The sequence below is a fragment of the Seriola aureovittata genome, chromosome 20, assembly GCF_021018895.1.
Source record: "Seriola aureovittata isolate HTS-2021-v1 ecotype China chromosome 20, ASM2101889v1, whole genome shotgun sequence".
Taxonomy (NCBI): domain Eukaryota; kingdom Metazoa; phylum Chordata; class Actinopteri; order Carangiformes; family Carangidae; genus Seriola; species Seriola aureovittata.
Window position 1 is genome coordinate 13,086,854 of NC_079383.1, and position 24,999 is coordinate 13,111,852.

The 24,999-nt window shown below is 43.6% G+C and overlaps 1 protein-coding gene across 4 annotated transcripts in view; it reads right to left on the reverse strand.

The window, feature by feature from the left end:
* Positions 1-24,999, reverse strand: part of sulf1 (sulfatase 1) — a 36,576-nt gene that overhangs the window by 7,076 nt on the left and 4,501 nt on the right. For 3 of the 4 annotated variants that reach the window (XM_056363852.1, XM_056363854.1, XM_056363855.1), the window contains exons 2-15: positions 15,144-15,442; positions 14,530-14,769; positions 13,652-13,803; positions 10,910-11,079; positions 7,918-8,068; positions 7,618-7,793; positions 7,295-7,423; positions 6,623-6,679; positions 4,234-4,360; positions 1,809-2,022; positions 981-1,227; positions 779-875; positions 557-651; positions 337-408 (exon numbers count right to left, since the gene is read on the reverse strand). In XM_056363852.1, coding sequence (XP_056219827.1) covers positions 337-408; positions 557-651; positions 779-875; positions 981-1,227; positions 1,809-2,022; positions 4,234-4,360; positions 6,623-6,679; positions 7,295-7,423; positions 7,618-7,793; positions 7,918-8,068; positions 10,910-11,079; positions 13,652-13,803; positions 14,530-14,769; positions 15,144-15,318 — 2,102 coding nt within the window. In that variant the 5' untranslated portion in view covers positions 15,319-15,442. The remainder of the gene's footprint in view (positions 1-336; positions 409-556; positions 652-778; positions 876-980; positions 1,228-1,808; positions 2,023-4,233; positions 4,361-6,622; positions 6,680-7,294; positions 7,424-7,617; positions 7,794-7,917; positions 8,069-10,909; positions 11,080-13,651; positions 13,804-14,529; positions 14,770-15,143; positions 15,443-24,999) is intronic. The other variant, XM_056363853.1, reaches the window with a different exon arrangement.

The following is a 24,999-nucleotide window of genomic DNA, read 5'->3' on the forward strand; positions in this document are numbered from 1 at the left end:
CATTTAAACTCCATTCAGAAACCCCAACACTCGATGAAGATTTCTAGATGACATGCCTCCTTCAGAAACCTGTGTGTGTTTCAGGGTCACAACACATGACAGTACACACACATGCTGGACTGGTCATCTGGGATTTACAAGTTCATTTAATGGTAGTGAGCTTTAGTGAAGTCGTCACATTTTTAGACCTGACATGCAAGGATCATGCAGACATCCAACATCATAATACACAATATTTACACGCTTAGTTACAGATTTCATGGTCGGTATTCATTTATAAGAAAGGGAGTGACACTAAATGAGGCAAAGCCACAATTAAAGGGAAGAGAAACTCACTTAAACGGATGGAGCTGATCATTCCTGTTCTTCAATCTCTCTGCCTTGTTTCTGTCTCCTTTGCTATAATAGCTGGTTTTATAAACAGAGACACAGACTAAGGATTGTAGAACAAAACTTTTTCTCTGTGCACTCCAATAGGGTTTAGCCTGGAGCTGTATGGAAATGACATTAAAGACAGAAGAGAGAGTATTTTTGAAGGGAGATACAAATGACTGACCTCCTCTTTCCACAGTCACACTCTTCTGGACGTGTCCTCTTTAGGTGGCCTCTTACTTCCCGGAGGTTTTTGATTTTGTCTTGAAGTGCTTCGATCTGGGGGGGAAAAAAAATAATCAAGAAATACAGCATATTATCTATTATGACCAATCCTTGACATCTGACAAATTGAGTAACCCAGACAACTGCTTTGAAAATCACACCCTAAGCTTTGTTCACTCACCTCCTGGTCCACATAGCTCTTGTGGTCTTTCCAGGCTCTGGAGGACTGGTAGATTTCTCTTTCACAATGGACACTATCGTTCATCAAAATATAACACCTAAAACAGAAGGCAAAAAAAAAAAAAAAAATAAATTACACACCTCCCTTTTGACAGACATACAGTATACATGACTTTAGATTTTAAGGGAGACCAATTTCTTACTTGTGGGTAACTTTGACCGAGTTGGGGTATCCCACAGCATTTGTATCATCTGCCAGCATTTCCTCTGAACCATCATCTGTTCCTAAGTCAAACTCTGCGCCCTCTTGGTTGTAATGACGCTTTGAGATGACACGGCGACGGACAGCCGACTGATCATCTGCTTGGAGGTCAATGTCGTATATCTGACCTTCAAACTCCACAGACAGAGACCTAGCAGGCCGGGTATGGACAAAACGTGGCCGATAACCTATAATAAAAAATAAAACAAAAAAACAAAACAAAAGAAACTTGAGTCAAGATTTGTTTTTATGCTCACATTTTAATCAATTTAGTGTCTTCTTCTCCTATATAATCTCTGGACCATCTCTGGAGTACATATTGAAGGATTATCAGACGTCCATTCTTCAGTTGCACCTTTTCCAAGATACACTAGAGGGCATCAAACTACAATTCCAGGACAGATATCCAAGGCAACATCCACAGAACAAATTCCAGGACTTGTAAGATGTTTGCTTTTTCCGTGCATCTGTCTCCCTTTAGAGTATAAATAATCCATTACAGGGAGTCTTAAGCCTTAACAGACTTATTTTTCTCCAACTGGTATTTGGACACAAGACATCAATACAATGTTAAAAGTTCAGAAAAAGCTGAAGCAGTCTGTCCCATGCCAGATGCTCTACCCTTGAACTGAAATGATCCATCACCACTATGTATCCAACCCTATATCACTTTAGTGAATTGAATATTCTTTTACAATATTTGATTAAGAAAGAACACACTGACCATGATTTCAACAGATATTTGTATCCTTTATCCACATGTACTTACGCTGGCCAGATGAGGAAGATAACTGTCGGTGGGAGCGGCGTTCTGCTCTGGAGGGTTTGAGGAGAGCGTCCCCACAGTCACAGCCTCTCTCTCTGTTGTCATAACTGCTACGAGGCTTCAGGCTGCGGGCCCTTTTCCTGGAGCCCTCTTTTGAGCCACCTTTACACTTCTGTATCCTCCACTTCCCTGTAATCTCCTCCACGCAGTGCCATTTCTGCAAGCAAAAACCAAACGGGGAGTTAAGATTATTCCTTTTTAAATTATTTTCTCTGTACATTCTCAACCATTAAAAGTGTCCTTGATAGGAATCCTTGTCAGAATTTCCCATATGCTACTACTAACATTTTTTTTGGCATAGCTAATATGTGCTATAGATGTTAACTATATGAAAAATGAAATCTCAGATTTCACGACAAAGCCTCTGGTTTTGTGGTGATTTTAGAAAACTCCTTGAGCAACACATGCTTCTGACAGACATATCAGGCAAATCTCAGCCTGTGGGAAAGAATGGCATCCAAAAGCAGCGGGAAAGATAAACCGAAATGACCACATGAGATGAATTGGGTCTGTGTGGTGTCTAGAAAACAAAGTGGAAACTCCTATCACTCTCACACTGAGTTTGTCTATGCCAAGTGCGTCACCAGCGAAATTGTGTAAATACATATCAACGCACTCGCCTACATCCTCTGTCTCTCTAAACACCCATTCCCAGCAGGAAAAGAAAGTTGAGGCTGATTGCTGTGAGTAGTGCCGCTGCTTCGGTCTTGTATAAATGGAGGAGACACTTCTGCAGAGCGCAGCACAGATGATCAGCGGTGAATGCGGGAATGAGGAGGGTCGAAAGGGCCATGAGGCAAATCAGGTTTCTTTCGGAAGGCTCATATAAGGGTGAAGAGCTTGTTAAGTCTGCATTAGACAAGATGCGAGCAGACAAGATGTGAGGGAGAGAGAGATGTGTTGTCACTCAGGGATGAAAGCAATCTGTCTTTCTTTATTCTTCTCCCTCTCTCTCTCTCTCTGCCTCCCTCCCTCCCTCCCCCTGCAAGTGCTTTTACAGCACAACAGTACCACTGCAGCAGCAGGACAGCATAGACGGATGGGACACTGAGGAGGAGGAGAGGAGTGGTTAGTTAGGAGCAGACATGGATGACCACGCAAAGCTGAAACGCTAGTGGGAAGTGGAAGACCCAAACAACCACAAGTCACTCACACCGTCATGTACCCCCAAAAAAACATCCAGTAACAGAGGCTGCTGCATGTCCCTGGTGAGTAAATGTGGTGTACCCACAACAAACCCCATACCGTTATCACATTATCGATCCTGGAGGATGGCAAAAAGTTTGTAACAAAAACAGAACAGAGGCTGTGCTTGGACTGTCTGATCCAAGACCATGTGGTCATATTCAAAACAGAAAAAAAAAACAGCATGAAAACATTTTGCACTCCAAGTTAAATCAGGTTCAAGACTGAGGTTTCATGTCCTTGTCGACGACCCCTTTAACTACTTCACTGCACCGCTTCAGTTTCCTCTGTGACAGGGAGGCGAGTTGACATGAGGGTATAAAAATACAGTTGATAAAATGCTGATTGAAACTTTTTATTTCGCTGGTATGTTTGTCAGCAACAGAAGAAGAGTTTGTATAAGATTCATTTAATAAAAATGAAGAGGGGGATCAAGCACTTGTCTCCTGTGTTTATTCACCATTTCCACTGCAAACAGAAACACTCCACCGACTTTAAGGCTGCTCACTGGGAGGCCGTGTTAAATTATGCCAGACGGGCCTTTTATGACCAAATTTCATCCCTCATGCTATGCAGCAACATATTATCATGTGCACTGTAAATGATTACAGCTACAAGAAGAGGAAATACTGTACCCACACTCTCACATGTATCCACACGAAACAGCACACACTGCTGAGCTCAACTAGAATTGCTCCATTGCTGTCTTTAATAACTGATTGTTACAAACACACATTTATGTGACCATAAAATGGATCTGGGTTGCATTAGTAAGCCCCTCAGAAACTCTGCCCGTCATTTCACGCTACCTGAAACTTGTAACAATTTGTATTGTTCTGGCCGGTCTGTTCCAAGGCCATGTACTATACCACTTGGATGTTGGTCTGCCAGAAAATTAATGGGCACAGATGAAAGGGAAGTACCAACAAATGAATGCACCACAGAACAGTGCAAAAGGGTCCAATTACAGAGCAAATGATGTACTGTAAATGACTATTTCATTTGGGGCTCTGCGGAGCAGTTCAACAGGCAGAGTGGAGGTCATATCAAGAGTGGTACTCATTACTGTTAGGAGAGAACTGAATCAACTTTCCTCAGTGGATATATCATGGGAACTTATATCTGTTCACAAAGGTTTGCAGAAATAAGTCCTCCTGTGTGCACGTGGGTGTGTTTGTTTTACCTGTCCAGGCTGTTCACAGGGTGTCTGGAATTCAGCCTGCTGGCAAGTCTCTTTGACCTTCTTGTACTTAGGCAGGCTGTTGGTGTGCTGAGTGCTCACTGAGTCATCCTTCTTCCTCAGGATCTTTCTGCATGACACAGAACGAAGAGGAAATCGTCAACAACAAACAAGACTTATTCAGGGAGTCGACACGCTGAAAGTATTACTGAACTGAAGTGAGATAAATACAGGTTTTGACCTATTAAAAGAGTGTTTCCTGTTTTTTTACTTTTTTTCACAGGCCGGTGTGCTTCTCATGGTCACGGCCAGTGAATGGATAAGTTATGTATCTGTGTATGCCAGAGGGTTTTTGGGCATGGAGCTCAGCTCAGCCTCACACCAGTGCTCAGCTCCAAGCTGTTTGACCTGGGCTTGGCATCACGTTAAACTGCCCTGCCTCATTCTCCTTTGCCACCACCGCAAGGACTGGCCGAGTCTCTGCGAACGCCATGCCAACCCCCCTATCCCCTGCTGTACCCCCAACTCTCTGCCAACATCGCCTGGCTGCTCATGACCCACAGACAGAATGACGGCTACAACGGAGCAAAGAACAACCTGTCCCCTCCAAGAGTGGGGCCGTTGTCTTGTCCGATTCTTGTCTGCCACACTGTTCCAGGGCAGAACAGCCAATGTTCACACACTGGCCTGGCTGTAGTCTGTAGCCTTTAGCCATGGGTGATTAAAGAGCTAACAGTTGCTGTCAATGTCAGTCGCTGATGGCTGCGTTACGAAAATGATTAGATTCTCAAACAACATAGTCGGTCCAAGCTGTCAGTCAGCATTTCACTGGCGAGGATGTACAGTACTGTGAGGTAATGGAAGGACATTAAATCAGAGGATATCACATGATCCGCACAGAAAAACCATTAGCTACTGTGTGTGTGTTGCTACATCTGTGTCTAAGTAACAGAGCGAAAGGTCTGTGGAGGCTAATCTCAGCATTTAGAAACAAGCGCGCGAGCAGACAGCCCCTATAAACAGTGCGGATTAATGGCGGAACGGATTAAAAGAGCTAAAGCCCCGACAGGTCAAAGGTCACACTCTTCATTTCATACACAGCAGTCCATGGACCAGTTAGTTCTTCTGTCCCACAAACAAACACCAGTGGGAGACTGATCTGCATGTGTGGCAGCAGAGCTAACTGGCTCCTTTCTTCTGTACTCTTGGATACGTGTCTGCAGATGTTGACGCAGTTGCTGGCAAATGAGCAAATGAGCAGAAAGATGGGAGGGCCATGACAGGGATTTGGAAAAAAATAGGAGTTGTGAGGAAATGATAGTGGGGAAAAGCAGCAGCTGTATGGCAGAATGTGACATATTATAATATACAGTATCATTACACATGCTGCCAGCGCAATCTGGTCTCAACTAGTGTTACTGTTGTCTCCTCATTCTTCTTTCTATCAAGGCTTCTATGTCTTTTTACTTATTTATTTCATTTGAACCTTTTTTTTTTTTTTTTTTTCTTGGGCACCTGTGTCATGCGAAGACAAACTGGATGGGATTATTTCTCTCCAAGTTGTCAGGTTTCTTTCAGTATACCCCTGGCATTAGCACAGCTTAACATGTTAAGTGAACAAAAGCAGCCTGTCAGATTGGAGGTATCATTTTCTGCAACATATATCTGGTGACAGAAGAGAAGTTAAATAAAGAACTGACAGGCTTTGTGAGAGAGCATTCACTCTACGTGATCGCGTGAACTACACACAAAACAGTCTGGGGGAAACAGTCAAGTGTTGGCTGTAGCGTGGCTGCTGCATTCCACACTGGGAGGGCTGGTGACATGTCCTGTGAGTGAATTGAGTGTGAGCCTTCCAGCCATTCCTCAGGTAACATCATCCTGAGCCTGGCTGGCCTTTGTTTATTTTGCGTGTGTCTAGCTCTACCATGTTAGTGAAATGTATCTTCCGTCTGTCTCCAGTGCACGAACAGCAGGCTAAGTCAGGTTTAGGACCCCGATCATGTGCTCAATATATGAAAGGCCCCTTCAGAGGACAAAGACTCTGCTTATTTTTCTTGCAAATGAGCAAAAGACCTGGTTACACATGTGTCAGCACCTCTTGCATGGACTGTCATATTTTGCAGGCCGCTTATGGCTTTACCAAACAACTTAAGAGTATTTCAACCTCTTCCACCGTCACTGCCTTCCAAGCTGGCTGTGGTCAGGAAATGTCTGTCAGATAACGAATAAGTGGGAAAAGCGGCTGTGCTGCTGGAAGAGGCAACGCACATTAAGCTTTGCACATTTTGGGTTCATTGAAATGTTTTGTCAGGTTTGTGTGACACACAATGCTCTGCAATGACATGGATGTGCCTGTGGTGTGGAAAGGGAATAAAGAACTCTAGTTTACCCTCGCTCCACCAGGAATGTGTCCCTCCAGACTTTGGGTTTCCGGTTGGGTTTGAATCTGGGAAAACAAAACGTAGAAAGTTTATAGAATTCATATGGCCTATGCACTCACCATCAGCTACAGTATGTCGGGCATGCAGCTAGCCAACATTATGGAAGTTGATCACAGCAAGCTCAAGACCTTGTGGGTTCAAGAGAATGGTGTAAATGGTCTTTGAGCATTAAATGGATTGTCCTGGTTCTTTCTGTTTCCCTGGAAATGTTTTCCGATGAGACTGATCTGATTTTTTTCTCTTTCATGCAGATAAATAATAGCTGGTCCCTTTTTAATGCCTGGAGTAAAGAATAAAAATGCTGCATGCACATTGGACAAAGTTTATACAGTGGATTTGCTGGAGAAACAAATGATTCAACTTGCATACAAAATCTACAGGAAACTTCATAAGATGAACCTCAATGAATCTCAGCCAAAGTCCCTCAGCCAAGGAAAATCCGCCAAATTGCCCTGAACCCACTTTGTGCGCAGCTGGAGTGAAAGCAATCATGTCGGCTATGGAAATTTGCATTTGTCTAAAAAATGGCCAATGAACAGAACTGTTGCACATATCATGCACACCGTGCAATTACTGTGCATAATATCCATTACAGCATGGCATGACAGATCCATACAGACCTATTGCCAGTCCTGTCCTGTTCCAGCAGCTTAAGGATGGACTTTCCATCCATGTCTGGAGGGGTGTCCAGCCCAGCAATGTGGAGAATCGTGGGAGCTAGGTCAATGTTCAGCACCAGATGAGGGTTTCTGAGGAAGTACATGCAACATTAGTTCACTTAATCTTCTGAAATACATACAAAGTGTTAGTAACCAGAGCAAATAAAGATACAATTTAAAGACCCGAGAGAAAGAATAAAAGATACATCCAGTCCAGTATATTCTTGACCTTTTACAATGTGGATAAATCTCTAATAATGATTTTAGTTGTTAGTGCCACTTACACTGCCCCCGGCTCCACATTGGGTCCTCTTAGGAAGAACGGCACACGGATGTCAAAGTCATAAGGCATCGACTTGCCCTTGACCAAACCAAACTGACCGATGTGGTAGCCATGGTCTGCTGTATAGATAATGTACGTGTTGTCCAGCTCTCCAGTTTCCTCCAGCATATCAAAAACCTGGTTAAAGTATGTGACAATGAGAAGATATATAGTGGACTACACAAATATTGACTGCATGCCACAAAGCAACAGATAAAAAAATCCTAAAACCAGTCAATAAGTAATTACACAAAGAACTTACTTTCTGCACTGAGTCATCTACAGACATGAGTGTCTGCAGCCTTTTCCGGTGGAGAAAGTTGGTGAACTCCATGTGGATGGGCCTCATGGGGCCTGTGTACTGCATGATCCAGTGTTTGTCCATATTTGGGGCATAGTTGTAGCTGGGGGTGCTAGTGGAGCACAAAGGAAGGAGAGAAGACACAGGCATGTTTAATGAAGGTTTGGCAGAATATACATATATATTCTATGAGCCCAATGGAAGCACATAGAAGTAGGAGCAACTTTTATGGACATCTGTCTAACTGCGAGTTATCAGAACACGTAACAGCTATGAAGAGCTCATTTACGACACCAAAAAACACCTGTCTACTACTTTTCACAAACTACTGCTCAGAAACAGGTGCCACAGTTGTGTATTGCATCTGACACGCATCAATAGCTACTCTATTTGTTGAAGGAAATGTCTTAATAGTCAGCAGCCAGCACCTTCGCTGTTTTTCCACACCTCTCTCAGACCATCTCTCCCCTCACACAGAGACGAGAGTCTCCTTGCTCCACTGCACACTTGGCACAGACAAGTCATTTGAGGGTTGGCACATGCTTAAGAAAATAATAGGCCCCAAAGTCGAGTTTGCAACAACTACTGGACCAAAAACTCAATAAGTCATGGTCATTTAAAATGTGGGAATAACAAGAGGGGATAAACAGCAAAAGGGAGGGAGAAGCAGTTTTGTTTGTGGAGTTACAGCTGAGAGAAGCTGTTCACCTGTCTGTGGCTTTAGCAAACGAGAGAAGTACACTATAGACTACTGTATGAAGGTAACTCTGTGGCCAGCAAAGCTTTTACAGGTCAAAGCAAATGACTACATAATATACTTTAAGTATATATGTAAAAAGCCCCAGAATCTAAGTCAGCTTTGTAGTCAGTCATGGGAAAGTTATTTAGGAATAACCAATAATTTCCCTTCAGCTATAAGTGACTATCAAACTATAAAAGAATGGGTTCTACCCCTGAATAATCTGCTGCTGGACAAAGTATCAAGACTTACTTAATGAAGACCTGCTATGGGAGCTGTTTTGCTCTGATTGAGTGAGCTGCCTTCTGCCCTCGTTTCCTCAGGCTCGCTTTGTGAGAAGGGTGAACTCTTCACCCACCTAGCCAGGCGGTCTAATAAGCCCCACAAAGGGACCTGTCTCTGGGCAATGGGCCACCAAGGTATGGGGCCCTGGGCACAAGGGAACCAGGAATGCAGAGGTCAGTGGAATGAAGCCAGTCCATAGGAGAGGTCACACCTGCCACCTGTCACATGTAGGTCATTGTTTTGTGGTATTAGCCCTGTATTACACAAGTGCAGGGCCTACTCTTCACAACAGAATGCCTACTGACCTTACAAAACTTAACATAGACACATCCTGCATGAGGATTAGTGACATTCCCTGAGGCAACTTGTTGAGCTACAACCAGAATAACTTCCATTCACTCCCTACTATAGAAAGACATGCCACTGAGAAACCACACCACATCTATAGTGTTTAAAATAAGTCAGGGGCTTGGCTTACATCTAAGAGACACAGTAAAAACACCTACAGTGAGGAATGTTAATGACATTAACATCAAACCCTCCCCTGCTATTGTTGCTGTCAAAAGTACAGACGCTCATTTGATTTATGAGGCGGCTCCTCCTTTACTGCCACGCAGTCTCTTCCCAAGTCTGTGTATTACACATTAGCTGTATATGGCATCTGCTGCAAAGATAAAAAGTGTCTGACTAAATAAAATTGCAGTCATATCTTTCCATTAGTAGAACCAACTCAAACTTAATATGGAACAATGTCTAAAACATAATCACATGTGTAAAAGAATTTGCTACGCAACATCTGCCTGTGGGAAATCTTTACCACATCTGTTATGGATGTGTGTTGTCAACAAACACCAAAAACAAACACACACCACCCATGCCAACCACCTGTGCTACCACAGCAACCACACCACATATTCCACACATGCTGCACCTACACACGATCACTGGGGCAACCCTCTTTTAGTCACCACCGGGCCCCAGCTCCACCCCCTTCACCCGGAGGCTCGGGCTAAAAATAAATTAATAATGTCACAAAGGGTGTTCCAAAGCACACAATGCATTCTTCTCGTCCCAGGAGCTGTGGGGAAAAACTACTGATTGATATGGACAGGGTCAGGAAGTCCTTTGCAAATTACACAGGAGGGGATGGAGGGGTGGGCAGAGTGAGCAAGAATGAGAAAAAGAGAGAGGACACAAGGAGACACAGAGGGAGAGATAAAGAGACAGACAGAAACAGAGATATACAGATAGAGTGACAGAGAGGTAAGAGCAAACAGACACAGGGGAATGTTAAGTGGGATAAAAAGCGAGTGGAAGGAAGTGGGAAACACACTGAGTACTGGGAAAGCAGCCTTGAACCCCTTTAACGCCACCCCCCCCACCCACCCAGTGGAGTAGTGCACCCTGGGAGCCTGTTGGAGGGCCTACCAAGAGACGGCAGGGCATGTTGCCATGGAACGACCCAGTGTATTGCAATGCTGCCTCAAATCAGTGATGAGAGTTGTGGGAGGCCAATGTTGGCTTGGCATAAGTGCAGTAAAAAAAAAAAAAAAAAAAAAAAAGCCATCCCTGATCTTCCCCATGGTATGTCCCCCAGCTATTCTTGGATGATAAATCATTTTGATTTCACACTCGCCGAGTCGTCGGCCCCAGCAACTTCTCAGCAGCCTGTCATCAGCAGGGATTGAGGGGCGTACGTACTGCAATAATGCTTGGTACACCAAATCATAAAAACTGTAATTGGATGTTAACAAGAAAAATTCCATAAAGCAGCAGATGAGAGCTCTCAGAATATCTGCGTATATCATCTCTAAATACGGACCCTAAATCTTCTTTATAAAGTCCTATGTCGGAACCCTGTGGTGTGTGTGTGTGTGTGTGTGTGTGTGTTGGAGTGGGTGTAATAATGTGAGCCTGAATGTAACTTACATGTGCTGAGAAGCATTCGGGAAGTGCTCAGCGTACTGAGGTGCCGAGTCTTCTGGGCCATGAGGGGCAGCGTGACTGATGACCATCATCACAGGACGGTGAGGATATATCTTCTTGGACATGCGGAAAAAGTTGATGCTGTCGTTGGTGATCAGATCTGTGAAATAGTCCTGGAAAGAATAGCAAAACCAAGGCTTTTAATAAGTGCTACAGGGCTAAACTCACAGCAAGAGGAGGCTAAAAGTGAAGGTGGAACTGGGGAAAAATGCAAAACAACACGAGCTTTGATAAAAACTCATTCGCAGTCCAATCACCATGACATGTTGCTTTCCCTCGTCCAGTCATTTTCAAATACATGGAGAGGGGCCAGTGGGGATATGAACTGGGGCCATTGAGTACACTACAGTACCAATCTGTCGAGTCAACAGCTGGCAGCCTGCCGGTGTGTGCGTAAATGCGAGTGTGCGTGCTGGAGTCTGTGTGTGTATGTGTATACAGTACATGGGCTGTTGCCTCATCAATGAATCTCTGCACTATTGAATGTGACACCACTTGATGGTGAGAGGAGCCTGGCGCTCTCAAATGGTATGTTGTTATGACAGCTCCCACCCTCTGCTCCTCTCCAGGCTATCCATTCTCTTTCTCCTGTTTAGCTTCATTTTTATTTTGTTCCTTTTTCTCTTAACATGTCTTCTTTACTTTCCTTCTCAAAAAAGACACAAGGTCCCCAAGATCCTGAGTGCTCTGTTTTTCAAAATTCAAAAAAGGCATGAGCAAGGACAGGACAACTGAATGAAGGAAGAGCTTTGACTCAGGAGATGTAAAATTGTCACATCAAACAATCAACAGGCGTGACACTTTTATCAAAAACGTTCATTCCAGGCGTGGTGGAGTCTGCTTTTGAAATGTTGGGTAGATCACACCCTGAACTAAAATCACAACAGCATTTGCCAAGTTCCCAACAGTAGATTAACCATTCTACCTGCAGTTTTGCTATGCCTCTGTTGTTGCCTAGCATACAACATACGGAAGGGAGTGCCAGGTTGAGAATGAAAGGGTAAAGGGTGATTTCCCTGAAATGTCAGAAGTGGGTTTGGCTGATTCATCCTGTCTCTATTAATAGGCTTTATAGCCAGGCCAGCTTTAATGGCCTGGCAGCTGCACATGCCCACGGAGGCTGGTGATTGCGTGCACAAGGCAAAGCATTGCCATACTTGTTTTCTTCGCGTTGCCAGCTCTCCAAAATCTGAGCCACTGCTGCTAAGGGCTCTGGCAGGTCAGAAGGAAGTGACAGTGTCATGGGGAATGCCTGGCCAGCAGCTATAAAATGGTCAGGGAGGTGAGGAGTATCACTTTTCCCAGAACCGTTTGGAGATGATTAGTGCTAAGTGTCACATAATCACAAGCTCATTCACACATGGTTTAATTTCACAATGACATTCATCCATTTAAATTGAGATTCTTAAATTTTAAGTTTTATTACAACCTATATGGCTTGACTGTCAATGCTGCAGTGGGTTGTGTCTTTGACTTTACAAGATTAATTTCACAGTGCTTGATCTCCGATCACTAGAAACAAATTACACCTGGCTTGCAGGTGTGTCTCTATGACAGTTGTCTCCTGTCATGGAATTTGAAGAAAAAAAGTATATGGATCATATTCTCAAGCTAAACCTCACACAAAAGGTCTTCAACAAAGGCCTTAACCTCAATGAACTCATCCTCCTGCAGATGGAAAGTCAGATGGGATCTAATTGGATGAAATCACTGGGTATACTGCCTCATCTAATCACAATGACTCGATGTGCCAGCTGCAGTCCGTGTGGAACACCGTGACCCTCTCACCCTGTGTGAATCTAAAACGAGGAGTTGAGGTTGACCTAGCGGCAGCAGGTTGATGGGTTTTGGCAATAAATAGCAAATAATGTGTCCATTTGGTTTGAAACCACAATCTGCTGACCAAGCCCATGTCATGTAAACACCTTGGCCTCAGCTTGTGGGTAACTTTACACCTCAGTCCAAGTTGGCAGGGGAATAGCAGTATAAACATTTGTTTGCCCATCTTTCAGGCTGGCCATCTTGAAACTTGACAAGTATCCAAACTATAAACCCTCCTCATGGATTCCTCATGTCCCCAGGACTACGCTACCTGGGATGATATTGGCATGGAGCTGTGAAAACAAGCTGACAGCTCTTATAAAAACATCTAGGGAAGATTGATGACCGGTGCCAAGCAGAGCCACAAAAAGACAGTGTAACCATAGTGTTCATATCCAGAGTGGTAAAGTGAAATTTCTTCTCATTTTTTATTATGGTGTCATGGCACAAAAACATTCTGCAACACTTCATAGTGAGACAAAAAGAAGACAAAATGGGCAGACAGACAGGGAGACAAAAACAAGTGCAGGGTGGCATTTATCACAGGCAACATTGGCTTCTCATGAAGATGCTTCAATTTTACAGGGTCTAAATGTTGAGGTGAGGCGCGTCATAATAAAGGGATACTGCACAAAGAGGAGACGCCACGTCAAGTCAAGGCAACTCATTCCCTCTAATTCTCGAATGAGGATTTCTGCCAGCCTGAATCACAGCACTGTGATAAGTGAAGTGTTTCACTGTCTGTAGTTATAAGTGAGTGGAACCTGCAATTTGTCAGGAGAAGTCTTTATATTGGATCATAAAGGGGAAACAAATGAGTGATTGAGTTAATGGTCCCTTTTTAGAAATTATGGGAACACATACCTTGGAATAATCGGCACCATGTTTCTCCTTGTAACCGTTCCGACAGACAGTGTAATTATAGAAGCGGGAATTTTTGATCAATCCGACCCATTCGCGCCACCCAGGTGGGATGTAGCTGCCATTGTACTCGTTGAGGTACTTGCCGAAGAAGGCTGCAGAAGAGAAGGAGAGAAAGGAGGTTTAACTTTCAATATGCAAATATTCTTTTTATACGCAGTATTAGGCCATCAGTACATCTTTTGTTTGCTTATTCCTATGAAATTCTTAATTCTGTGAATCTGCGTGACTTTATCTGTGTGCGTGCATGTGACGCACAACTTTTTAGCTTGTCTCTTTTTCCCTGGCTTCAGTGCACTGCATTCTCGGATAGGCTGGGCAGGACGCCAGCCTGTCCCAGAGAGGGCTAATTGCAGACTAACGCATCAGCTCGAAAACCACAGGCCATGCTGCAGCCCACAGGACCCCACTGAGCTGCCCAGTCCAACGCCTGCCCATCACTCACACAGATACTGTCTGAGGAGACACTACACCGACCTGGCACGCACACTGTGTTTGCATTTCTCACAGCAGACAGCCAGGCAGGCAAGGCGGCGGAGTCTAGCTTACTAATGTGAATACAGAAGGGCCAGGAGGAGATTTGAGCTGGTAGTGACCGACAGTATCTTGGCGTTAAGTGAAATGGTACACAGTACAGGTGAACCATCATTACCTGAAAAGTTCCACTTTTCTATAAAGAAAAATAATGAGACACACCATCAGCATTACATTAAGAGGTCTTTGTTGAACATACAGAAGGCCTTTAATGCTGATTTTTGATTGAGTGTGTGTGTGTGTGTGTGTGTGTGTGTGTGTGTGTACACGTCTTCATCTACACCAACCTGTCCTGTAGCCAGTGTTGTTGAGGTAGACAGCGAATGAACGTGGCTCGTGCTGAACTTGCCAGGAAGGGGAGGAGCAGTTCTCATTGTTGGTGTAGGTGTTGTGGTTGTGCACGTACTTGCCCGTCAACATTGAAGACCGTGACGGGCAGCACATGGGTGTGGTGACGAAGGCATTGGTGAAAGAAGTGCCTCCATCCTCCATGAGTTTACGGGTTTTATTCATCACCTGCAGAGAACCTGGAGGGTAAGGTAGGAAGATCAGCGTAAGTGTCAAACACAATTCAGTCTATTTAAATGACCTAACCTTGGTGGTAAAATAATTGTAATTCAGCAGTTAATAGGCCAGATGGCCATTCAGCAGTAGCTTATGGCCTCTATTTAATATTTCATGTGTGGAGGAAGACCACATATATCCTGATGCAAATACCCACAAAGACAAAGAAATTAATTAAGACAGCATAGAGAGAAAAATAGGGAAAAATAAGTCACAGAAATTCATGTGAGAAACAGTGCAAGAAAGATTTGTTTAAGTAAGCAAAAAATAGGACCAAAATGAAAAGTAAAAAGGGCCCATATAATTCCAGGACGACCAGGATGTGTGCCAGTCTTACCCAACTCAACATCCTGGTCGTCAGTCATGATGAGGATGATGTTAGGCCGGATGTTTCTGCGGTCTCTCTGGATGCGACCCCTCAGGCCCTGAGCCCTGGTGGTGGTGAAAGCCCAGCTGCCTGGAGCCCAGTCCAGGGACAGCAGGGCCAACCAGGCCAGCCACTGAATCAGCATGGTGTCTGAGACGACAGGAGACGGGATGGGTGGAAGGGAGGATTAATGGAGAGATGAAGGGAGGGAGAAGAGGTCCAGCCAGGCCACTCACTCACACCCGGGCAGCTCTCGCAGCCGTGGTCGACTGTGAGGAGACAGAAGGAGAAAACACATGGAGCCATTACAAAAAGGGGCATGGGGAAAAAGAGAAATAAAATAGAAAATTTTAAAGCAGTAGAAGAGAGAATTGTTTTTTGCTCTCACGGAGAAAAAGCCTAGATTCCTTGTAGGAAGATTTCAGCATATTTACTTCAGATTAATTGTCTGCATCTGGTCACAAATCATGCTCAAACACAACAGTTTATCCTTAAACAGAGAGGCCAGAGAAGATTCTTTCACGCTTTGGCCCTCGAGTCTACCAAGGACAATTTATCCAACAGTTCCAACACATGTTGCGTGCTGACTGAAACCTCATCAGTCTTCTCTCCTAAAAACAAATTCCCTCAACATCACCTCTCCTGACCAGAACTGGGAAAAAAACAACTAGATCACAGCAACCCACAAAAACATTTTAACAACAAAAGAGCAGTGAAGATCTAGAAACACACATCTCACCTCTGAGAATCCCATGAGTCTTATTTTATTTGGTCTTTTCCCACAATATCCTTGTACTTTTTCTTGTGTTTTTCACTCTCTCCTTCTGTGTCAGATAACACACACTCACGCACGGAAACTCTCCATCTCCACTGGAGAGCTGTTGTTCACCTAAGTGTGCTGAGACTGTGCCATTGGCTGACTGCACTCAAACACCCACAGCCGCTCTCCTGTGTAAGCCAATCGTGATCCACCTTCCACCTGTCACTCAAAAGTCACCCCCCAGTGAGTCAAGCGTGACAGAGGGCCGGTGGGGAGGATGGGACCACACTAGGGGGGAGGGAGTTAGGGGGTTAGGGGGCACGGGAGGCGGAGAGAGGGTTCCGCTACATTAACCCCAGTGCCACTGTCGCCAATCACAGATTACCACCGAGTCATCACGGCACTTTGGAGCCTCTTGCTCACTTACAATGTCATGGGTGGCCATAAAAAAAAGTCTACATACTCTTTGCCTAAATGCCAGGGACTAGTAGAAAATTAATAAACTCACCCCAACTCCAGAAAAACCTAGATCATCATGCTGTCACGAAGAGAGATCACACTTGTTTAATCAGATTTCGAATATGAATCCATAAATCCACATGGCAAGATTGAGGTCACAGATTAATACAAAAAATGCAAAGATGATTTAAATTAGCAGGTAACTTTCTGTAAAAAATAATATATGTGGTTATATGGCTTGTGGCAATGAGATGAACCATGACGCTGTAATAATGAGTACTCCATCATTGCCTGTGAAAATGCCTTATGGAAAGCAATCCCACTGAGTGGCACCATACTGCTCCCTATTCTGAGTTAATGGCCTGCAAGCAAATGGCAGGTCTACAACACCTGAGCCTGGTCAAACCCCACTGAGTGGCTCCCCCCTTACCCTCATTTCCACAAAAGGGCCAGTCCAAGCTGGAAAAGACTAGAAACTAAAATAATTGATCACTTATGGTGTCTGACATATAATGGAGGACACTCTGGCAAATCATTTTTGTCATTAAAGCACTATGTTGACCTATAGCTGAGGCTTCATGAATACAGATCTTCCAACCAAAAAATTTGGGTGAGTAGGTGAGGAAAGCCATGTTCTTGGCCTTGCTCTACATCTCATATCTGCTCTCTCTTGTCAGATCCTGCCTGTGATAAGCAGAGCTTCAGACGGAGCTTTAAGAGCACTTTGGTCTGTCCTGCATTTCAGACGAGCAGTGTCCGGGCCAGCCAGCCCAGTCATCGTGACAGCCCTGTGCAAACATTGGCGCCGTTTGGACAAACACCCCTCCAGCGCAGGGTGGCAGAGTGCACAGAACCTCACAGTGAATTACACACACAACACAAACTACTGTACAAACATATGGTGACACGAAAAAAAAATCATAAGACACTCACACATACACACACAAGTCTGTCTCCCACAAAAACACATTCTCCTGCTGAGAGGTTCCAAGTCCTCCTACATAAATGGGAACTCTTCCCAGGAACAATAGACAGAGCCCATATCTAGAAAAAACTCAAGTCTCTATTTCTGTCAAGCTGTGGAAGACCTGAAATCAACTGTAAGCCAGTCAGCCAGATAGTGTAATGTTAGCACCCAGTGCAAATTCAATTTTACATGCCAATGGTTCCCAGCAATAGCCCCTTCATGCGACTTGGAGAAGTGAGAAAACAGACAAGTAGGTTCATTGTGGAATCAGCTAAAAATGTTGTGGAGTTGATGTGGTTAGCTATTGTGGTATCAATAGCTACACTGTCTGAAAGGACTGCGATGGTAAGGCTAATAAAGTGCCACACATAATGACCAATGAGACGCAGACTGATCTTACGCAGGTAAAACGACACAGCTGCTGCAAGGAATAAGAGCGAGAACTCCCCTTGTCCTTTGAGTTACCTCTCATCCTAACTTAATTTCACCTGATCCACTTTCCTCACTAGGTCATCCGAAGTTCACTCATGAGCAAAAGCTTTTCTAGAAGCTGTGTATCTGCCAGAGGTACCCCTGGATCATTTGACAGCTGCCTGTCTCAAAGTGACCCCTCATCAAAGGACACGCCACGCTTTTTTATTTATATAGCACCCATAGGACCCCGACTGTTAATATGACATATGGAACATAAAGTTGCTAAAGGAAATGCCAAGCTAACCGACAAGACCAGTGTGTAGAGATAAGCAGCTGCCATTTGCAGAGCAGAGATGAACTGATGGCAGTTGGTTGGCTGTATTAAGGCCGATGGCATGTGTGGCAAGTTTTCCTGCTCACGTGGACTGTGACTTTACATATAACCAAATTGATCATTCTGAATAGTTAATAGATGTTTCCTCCTTGCATACTTTGTTTTTAAAGCTTAACTATAGTTACAGCGAGGTTAATGAGTGCAACAGAATGTCTTCTATGGTCTTTGTTGATCTGAAGCCTTCCCACCTGCATTGAGCACTAAAAACACTAAACATACATAAACATAAATAATATTACTACTCTTCAACAAGAGGAGATAAAAAATTTACGTACACATCGAGTATTACTGAAACCTCCTGTAATGGGAATATTGGTGGTAAATACTTATTTTATATGTATAGCCTATTAATCTGTATATTAAAAACTATCTGCTCCAGATTTGAAATTTGGAAAGTAATCAAACTGTCCAGACTGGACAGTATGAATACCGCTTTAATCATTGCTAGTTATCTGGATTAACTGCATAAGATTAACTGAATTAGCTCTTTTTGTTCAAACACAGTCATTTCTGAGTGCTTTGTTTTGTACACACACTTAACAAAATGTTATCTGTAGCTCTTGCCTTCAGGCACACTTAAGGATAAGAGGCAGTAGGGAAGGTACCCGGTCAGTACATTCAGCTCTAAACATGACTGGATGTGTTCAAAACTAACAACTAATACACTATAAATACACAAAAACAGTATGAGTGAATATGCTGAAATCTGAAAGTTATTATATCCTTGGCTTCTGAATATCTCGTCTGTTATTGCCACTGCTTCTTACTTGCCTCCAAGATCTGAGTTTAAATGCATGTTGCCAATTTCAAGAAACCCTTGAGAACCCTCTGTGAGAATAATGTTTCATGTCATTTTCATAAACACTTAATTTTGAATGACTCATTTCTTTATGTCATCTAGCGTGATATAAGTAGAACAGGCCTCTTCTATACATCTGTGGAGCAGACAAGAGGTCTTTATTCCTGGACAGAGTCAGAGGACTACGGAGTGCATTGTTTCTCCTTCCTCATTGTTTTGGAGGATTAGCACTAATGACCCTTTAAATGAGCCTTTACTGTACTCATCATGGTTAAGCTGGGGGAGGAATATTGGGGATGGATCGGAGGAACGTAAAATGCCCAGGGGTTCAAAGGACGAGAACAAAAAGGCTACTATGTAGTTTACAGTCAGACAGCTGCCAGATACATAAAAGATGTGCAATTTTCAGATTAATGGCCATCAACACTAGGGACTTTTAGCACACCTCAACACCCCACTAATCTTTACTTTCATGATAGTAAAGGTTTTTTCCTACTTTACTTGCAGAAAACAGCTCTTTCACTTACTCTCCTTTGGCACAAGCAGCATTGCTCAGTGATTTGGTATGGCTACACAGACAGCTGTGCTTTGTGCACCGAGTAAAGCTGAACATAATAGATTTGCTGCTTGTGTAACCATCCAGGGCAGTACTATTCGGCTGGCTGGCAGTTGTGCCCTCCAGTTAGGGCCTCAAACCACACACCCTGCTGCACCCTGACCCTCCTCTGACCCGAGTGGTAATATGGCTTTGATGGTGGCTTGTTTAACCTAACCTCAGCAACCTGAGGCTACCCACACACAGGGGTTAAGAGGGGAAACTCTGAAGGAAGAAAACATTGAGTGGAGGGGGTTCGGTACAGAGGTTTGAAGGTAACAAAAGTCTTGTAAAAGCCTGCACATTCATTTTTATCAATGGGAAAGGGGCTGCATCTTTCTTGGTTTCTGTTCAGTCAGCAGTGGCAGTCTGTACATTTATCAGCTGTCACTGCAAGACAGCAGAGTTTTGAGAAGTTACATTAGAGAACTCTTCTGTTTAAAAAAAAAAAAACAAAACAAAAAAAAAAACACGCCAATGAATCCATGCATCCCTTAAAGCAACGTATTTGTCCACTAACGTGCGTCTACCCACAGACTTTGGATCTTGTTCAAGTTAACATGGTGCGTCTGGAGGTGAGGGGGTTCACTTTCCCAAAACAAGATGCAAGTCAAACCCAAACCAGATGCCATGCCCCACTAAAGTAAATCACTCATTCATAAAAGGGCCCTGCTATTAAGGACAATGGCCATTTCAAAGTACCTCCAATCCCCTCTTATTTCTGTCCATTCTCTCTCTCGCTCCCTCTCTATTTGCCCAGTCCATCTCTACGGCAGCCAAGTCACAGAGGAATAATTACAAAGAGTGGGGAATTAAAGTCTGAAGGCATACTTTGAATTCTGTAGGCTGTTCTGTGACCATAGCCTGCATGACTTGCAATAAAGGTATAAGCCTTTTGGGTAAAATTGGCACTCATAACTGAAATGTCTACCATGAGAGCATTGTGGAAAGCAGGAAATAAAAATTACAATATAGTACATGTTAAGTTGCAAACTGACCTGAGAAACAATTCAGAAGAGATAAAGATGGCGAACAACAGTGTTAGATCCCTTTTTGCTTCAGACCAGTGACAATTTTCAGTTTAGGCTGACTGCTCTCCATTTCAGAGGGGAAAAAATGATTATGGCGAGGTCTTAGATTAATACTGAGGTTTTTCCAAATATTTCTATAATCCGAGGGAATTCGGCTGGTCTGCTGCCATGAGGACTGACGAGGGCCTTTTACACTGAGGAGGGCCTGTGTCAGGGCCCGCTGTCCCCGGCAGGCCAAGGGCAGCACATTGTACCCACCAAGACCCACCCGTCAGCCACGCTGGGCTCACTGAAGGAGAGCTCTGTCCCAGTGCACTCACTTGGCTGTGGGTACGCACTGGGAACAGGCTCAAACCTTGGTGTTTTCAGACTCTTAACTCCACTGATTTGTTTGACCAAAATGCCCAAATTGGTGTAGGTTCTATGACAAAATTCCAGCGAGAAAACCAAGTGCGAGGCAGTGAGGAGAGATCACTGGCTCTTTGTTCCGACATGTTTACAGCTACGCCGCTTTTCTACCTTGATAGGCACACGCAGAATCTTCGTTTCGACCATGTCACAACTATAAAACTTCAGATGTTATAGCTAGAAATGATTCTCATCCATTGGTATGCGGTGTGTTTAGGGAACAACGCAGGCCACTTTAATGAGGAAGAATGGCCTCAATTCAGTGAAATGTGAACCTGGAGTGGGTGCATTCACGGCTATTAGTCAAACCCCTCATGTTTCTCTCGGACCTGGTAAGAGACCCTTTGTAGTGCCAAGGCTGCCAGGCCACCCCATCAATATTATGGATGCATCTTAATGTATAATTAAATGAATCCTGGTCCAATAGACTTCAAAGTGAGAATGGTTTGTGGGCAACCAGGTGGTCTGTTGGAAATCATGAGGGGGTTTTGAGCACCCCAAGAGGGAAGTGATTAAAAAACACACAAGGTAATTTCAGAAATGGGTCTGTATTTATTTGTATATGGGTGTGTGCATGTGCGTTCCTGTCCTGAAGGTGGGGTGTATTTAAATGTTCATATCCTGAACTATGGGCTCCCTTTGATGAGCTCCGTATACATGAAAAGAAATCTCATGTGACAAATGGGGCTCAGTGTCAGTCAACATCACTGGTATCACTCATGTATACTTATTATCATTATATTCAGGGCCCTGATGCACATCAAAATACCTGAGCCATAATGTTCTTCTATATCTTTCCTAAGGTGTGTACTGCTGGTTCCAGCAAAACTTGCTTTTCAAGTGAAGTGGAAAAGCAGATTTACCATTCAAGAGTGTGAGGAGAGGGGTGAGAGAGTGAAGAGGGGTGGGGGGGGGGTGAACAAACTCTGATTTAGAGTGTGATATGAAAACATGGAATCACAATCAGAGGATCTGCAGCCAAAGTTATATGATATGAGCCCGAAGCGAGCACTTTCTTGTTAAATCTATTCTAAGCTATGAATGGAAACCATTAGCAATAGACGACCTTAGATGAATAAAATACAGTGCATTCATATTCCTCCAGCCACTTTCTTGTCAAAACCCACACTCCCATCAGAAACACTCTATCAGGCTGCGAGAGCTCCAGAGAAAGTCAGAGCGAGCAGAATGTATTGCTCACTCATGGGTGGCTTTCTTGTCTCTTTGACGCGTCAAATATACCCCAGATAAATTATTCCTTTTACCACAAAAGAGAGCTATGGCAAATTGCTTCAATGGGTTTCCACTGAGGTAATTTTGTCAAGAATAAGGAGATTGATTTCTTTTCCATGAAATCATCAGCATGGTGGCACAGAAAGAAAGAGAGGAAAGAAAGAAAGAAAGAAAGAAAGAAAGAAAGAAAGAAAGAAAGAAAGAAAGAAAGAAAGAAAGAAAGAAAGAAAGAAGTCTTGTGGGTTTTTTTTCCGGCAGGTTACCAAGTTCAATAGCCCTGTAAAGTTCACTGACTACTGACTTCAGAAGTGTGACTTGAATTCTCTCTTGTATAATGTGGACATCGAAAAAGGAAAAAAAAAAAAAAAAAGACGTGTGTTATTGAGTAGAAACAAGTAATTAGGGAGGAATGGGCTTCTCGCTCTATGCACACGGGTTACAAATTAACAAAAGAAAAAAAAAGTGTCAACTAAATTTACTAAAAGAGAGAAAAATGTTATATATAGCAAACTGCCCTCTACTTCGTTCCATCTTTGTGTTTTTACGGGTCCATGCTTAGAATGAAAATAAAGGTTCTTTTCACTCATACAGTCTGAAGAAAATCATGTCAATTTCAATTACAGGCAGAAAAGTTTTAACAGGGAAAAAAAAAAAAGGGGAAAAAAAAACCAAGAACTGTATTTGATGGAATAGAAAGCCTTGAAATATGTTGTTAAATAATTCCAACCAGACAGAAAATTTGACACCTATATGCACCAGAAATAGACATGAAATCAGACAAAAAAACAAACAAACATTTTTTTTGGTCAATGAATATGACCATAAAGTGTTAACTAAGCCAATAAACATATAAAACACATAGCCGTTTAGGTTGAGCTGAAGAGCTAGTCTAATGGCTGATTTAGAGTTCTGATAATATTGCTGCAAAGGTCAGACTGAAAAGCTGTTCATTCCTTTTAGCCACTAGTCCACTGGCCTGAAGATTTTTTTATTTTATGGAAACAGTGTTGTCTACTGATCCGTAAAGGCACCTACCGCTATGTCTAAGTCTATGAAATGTCAATGAACATTCAACATTTAGTAAAAGTTCGCCTAATTACTTAATGTGAGAGCAAACCAACTCCGTTCCAAGAGGCAATCCTTAAACAAAAAAAATAAATAAAAAAATAGAATCCTGAGGGTGAGATGTTAGTAGCTCAGTCAGCAAACGCCAGTTAAGTGTAGTGCTGCTGCTCTCGCATGAAACTAAACACCCCTAAAATGTGGAGCATGTGTAGGCATATTCTCTGGGAACCGTAGACAAACATAGACCATGAGAACCTGTCTGCGTGACCCTGGACGCCATAAACAAACTTCTCCATGGCTGTGACACACCAACATGATACCACTCATAAAAACGTATTCGTCCGATTGCACCTGTGCCTGCTCAGCACTCCCCTCTGTCCATGCCTGTGGGCACATATGTGTGTGTGTGGGTGTGTGTATATTTGGATATCATATACTCCATGTGTGTGTGCAATAGTCATTGAGTCAAACAGTCAGAGTAAGAATCAGTCGGACTTGAACACAGACAGACGCATAACCTGTAATTTGTACACAGGGGAGCTCTCCTTTCAATTGCCTCTGGCTCAGTGTGTGGCTTTCCAAAGCATGCAGTAACGTCATTTGTAATTTCATTAACTTTGTCCCATGTGGTAAAAATTACACCTCTTAGTGCATCGTAAAATACCTAAAATACCATATCTACTGAAAAACTCTTTAGCTTACAAAGCATAAAACGGGGAGCTTACCCCTCTGAGTGCTTCCATTCCTTGACACTCAGAGTTGAAGGAATGCAGTCAATACATCATCCCAACATGTTCAAGAGACACCAACCAAACTCAGCTGAATTTGCCGTGGGCAATTCAAGAAAAGCAAAGCAAAGATAATGCACGTCATACAATAATGGACCTTGTCAGCATAAACAAAGTTACTCGACCTTTAATACCACAACTGTTCAAAGATCCAGCATCCAAATGGCAAAGTCGGGCTGTTCGAGTAAGGGCAAACAGGACCAGAGGCTACCAGTAGCACATGGCCAAGTCCACACATATATCCACTTGTGCGTGCGCACACATACACACATAGATGCACACGGGCAGAGGAGGGGAGTGCTGGCAGAGGCTGAATGTGTTTGCCCGCTCCAGGGGAGAAGGAAAGAAAGGGGGCAGAAGAGCTGAAACAAACGCATGCTGGCTTCTATTAGTCGAGCTGTGGAGCGGGATGGAGGGGTGAGGAAACGTATTCATTCCTTCTGCCCCCCCCCCCCCTTCCCCCCCCCCCCTTCCCCATCCATTCCCATTCCTCCAACCCTCCCACCCCATTATCTCCATTCTGGAAAGGCGGTGGATGAAAGGGACAACCCCCCAGTGGCAGCACTTCTCCCTCCAAACTTACGCCGACGCATTCTGACGGCTGCTTAATTGTACGTGATACAGGCAGGGCCCTTTCTCTTTCAAATCTAAAACAGATTGCTTCTCCCTGGGGAAGGGATTATTGGACAAGAGAGATGACAAAGCAGGGACAGTGCAGCTCTCTGGGGGGTGGAGGACAGAGGGGGTAAGCTTGTGGATAATGTGTGTGTATGTACACGTTTTTTCTATGTTTCTCTTTTGTACATGCCTGTGCCACGAGAAGATTATGTTTGTGTCCATGTGTTTCAAATGTGCACACGTGTGGGTGACAACCAAGAACATGTGCACAAGATCAAGCCTCTGATCACGACAA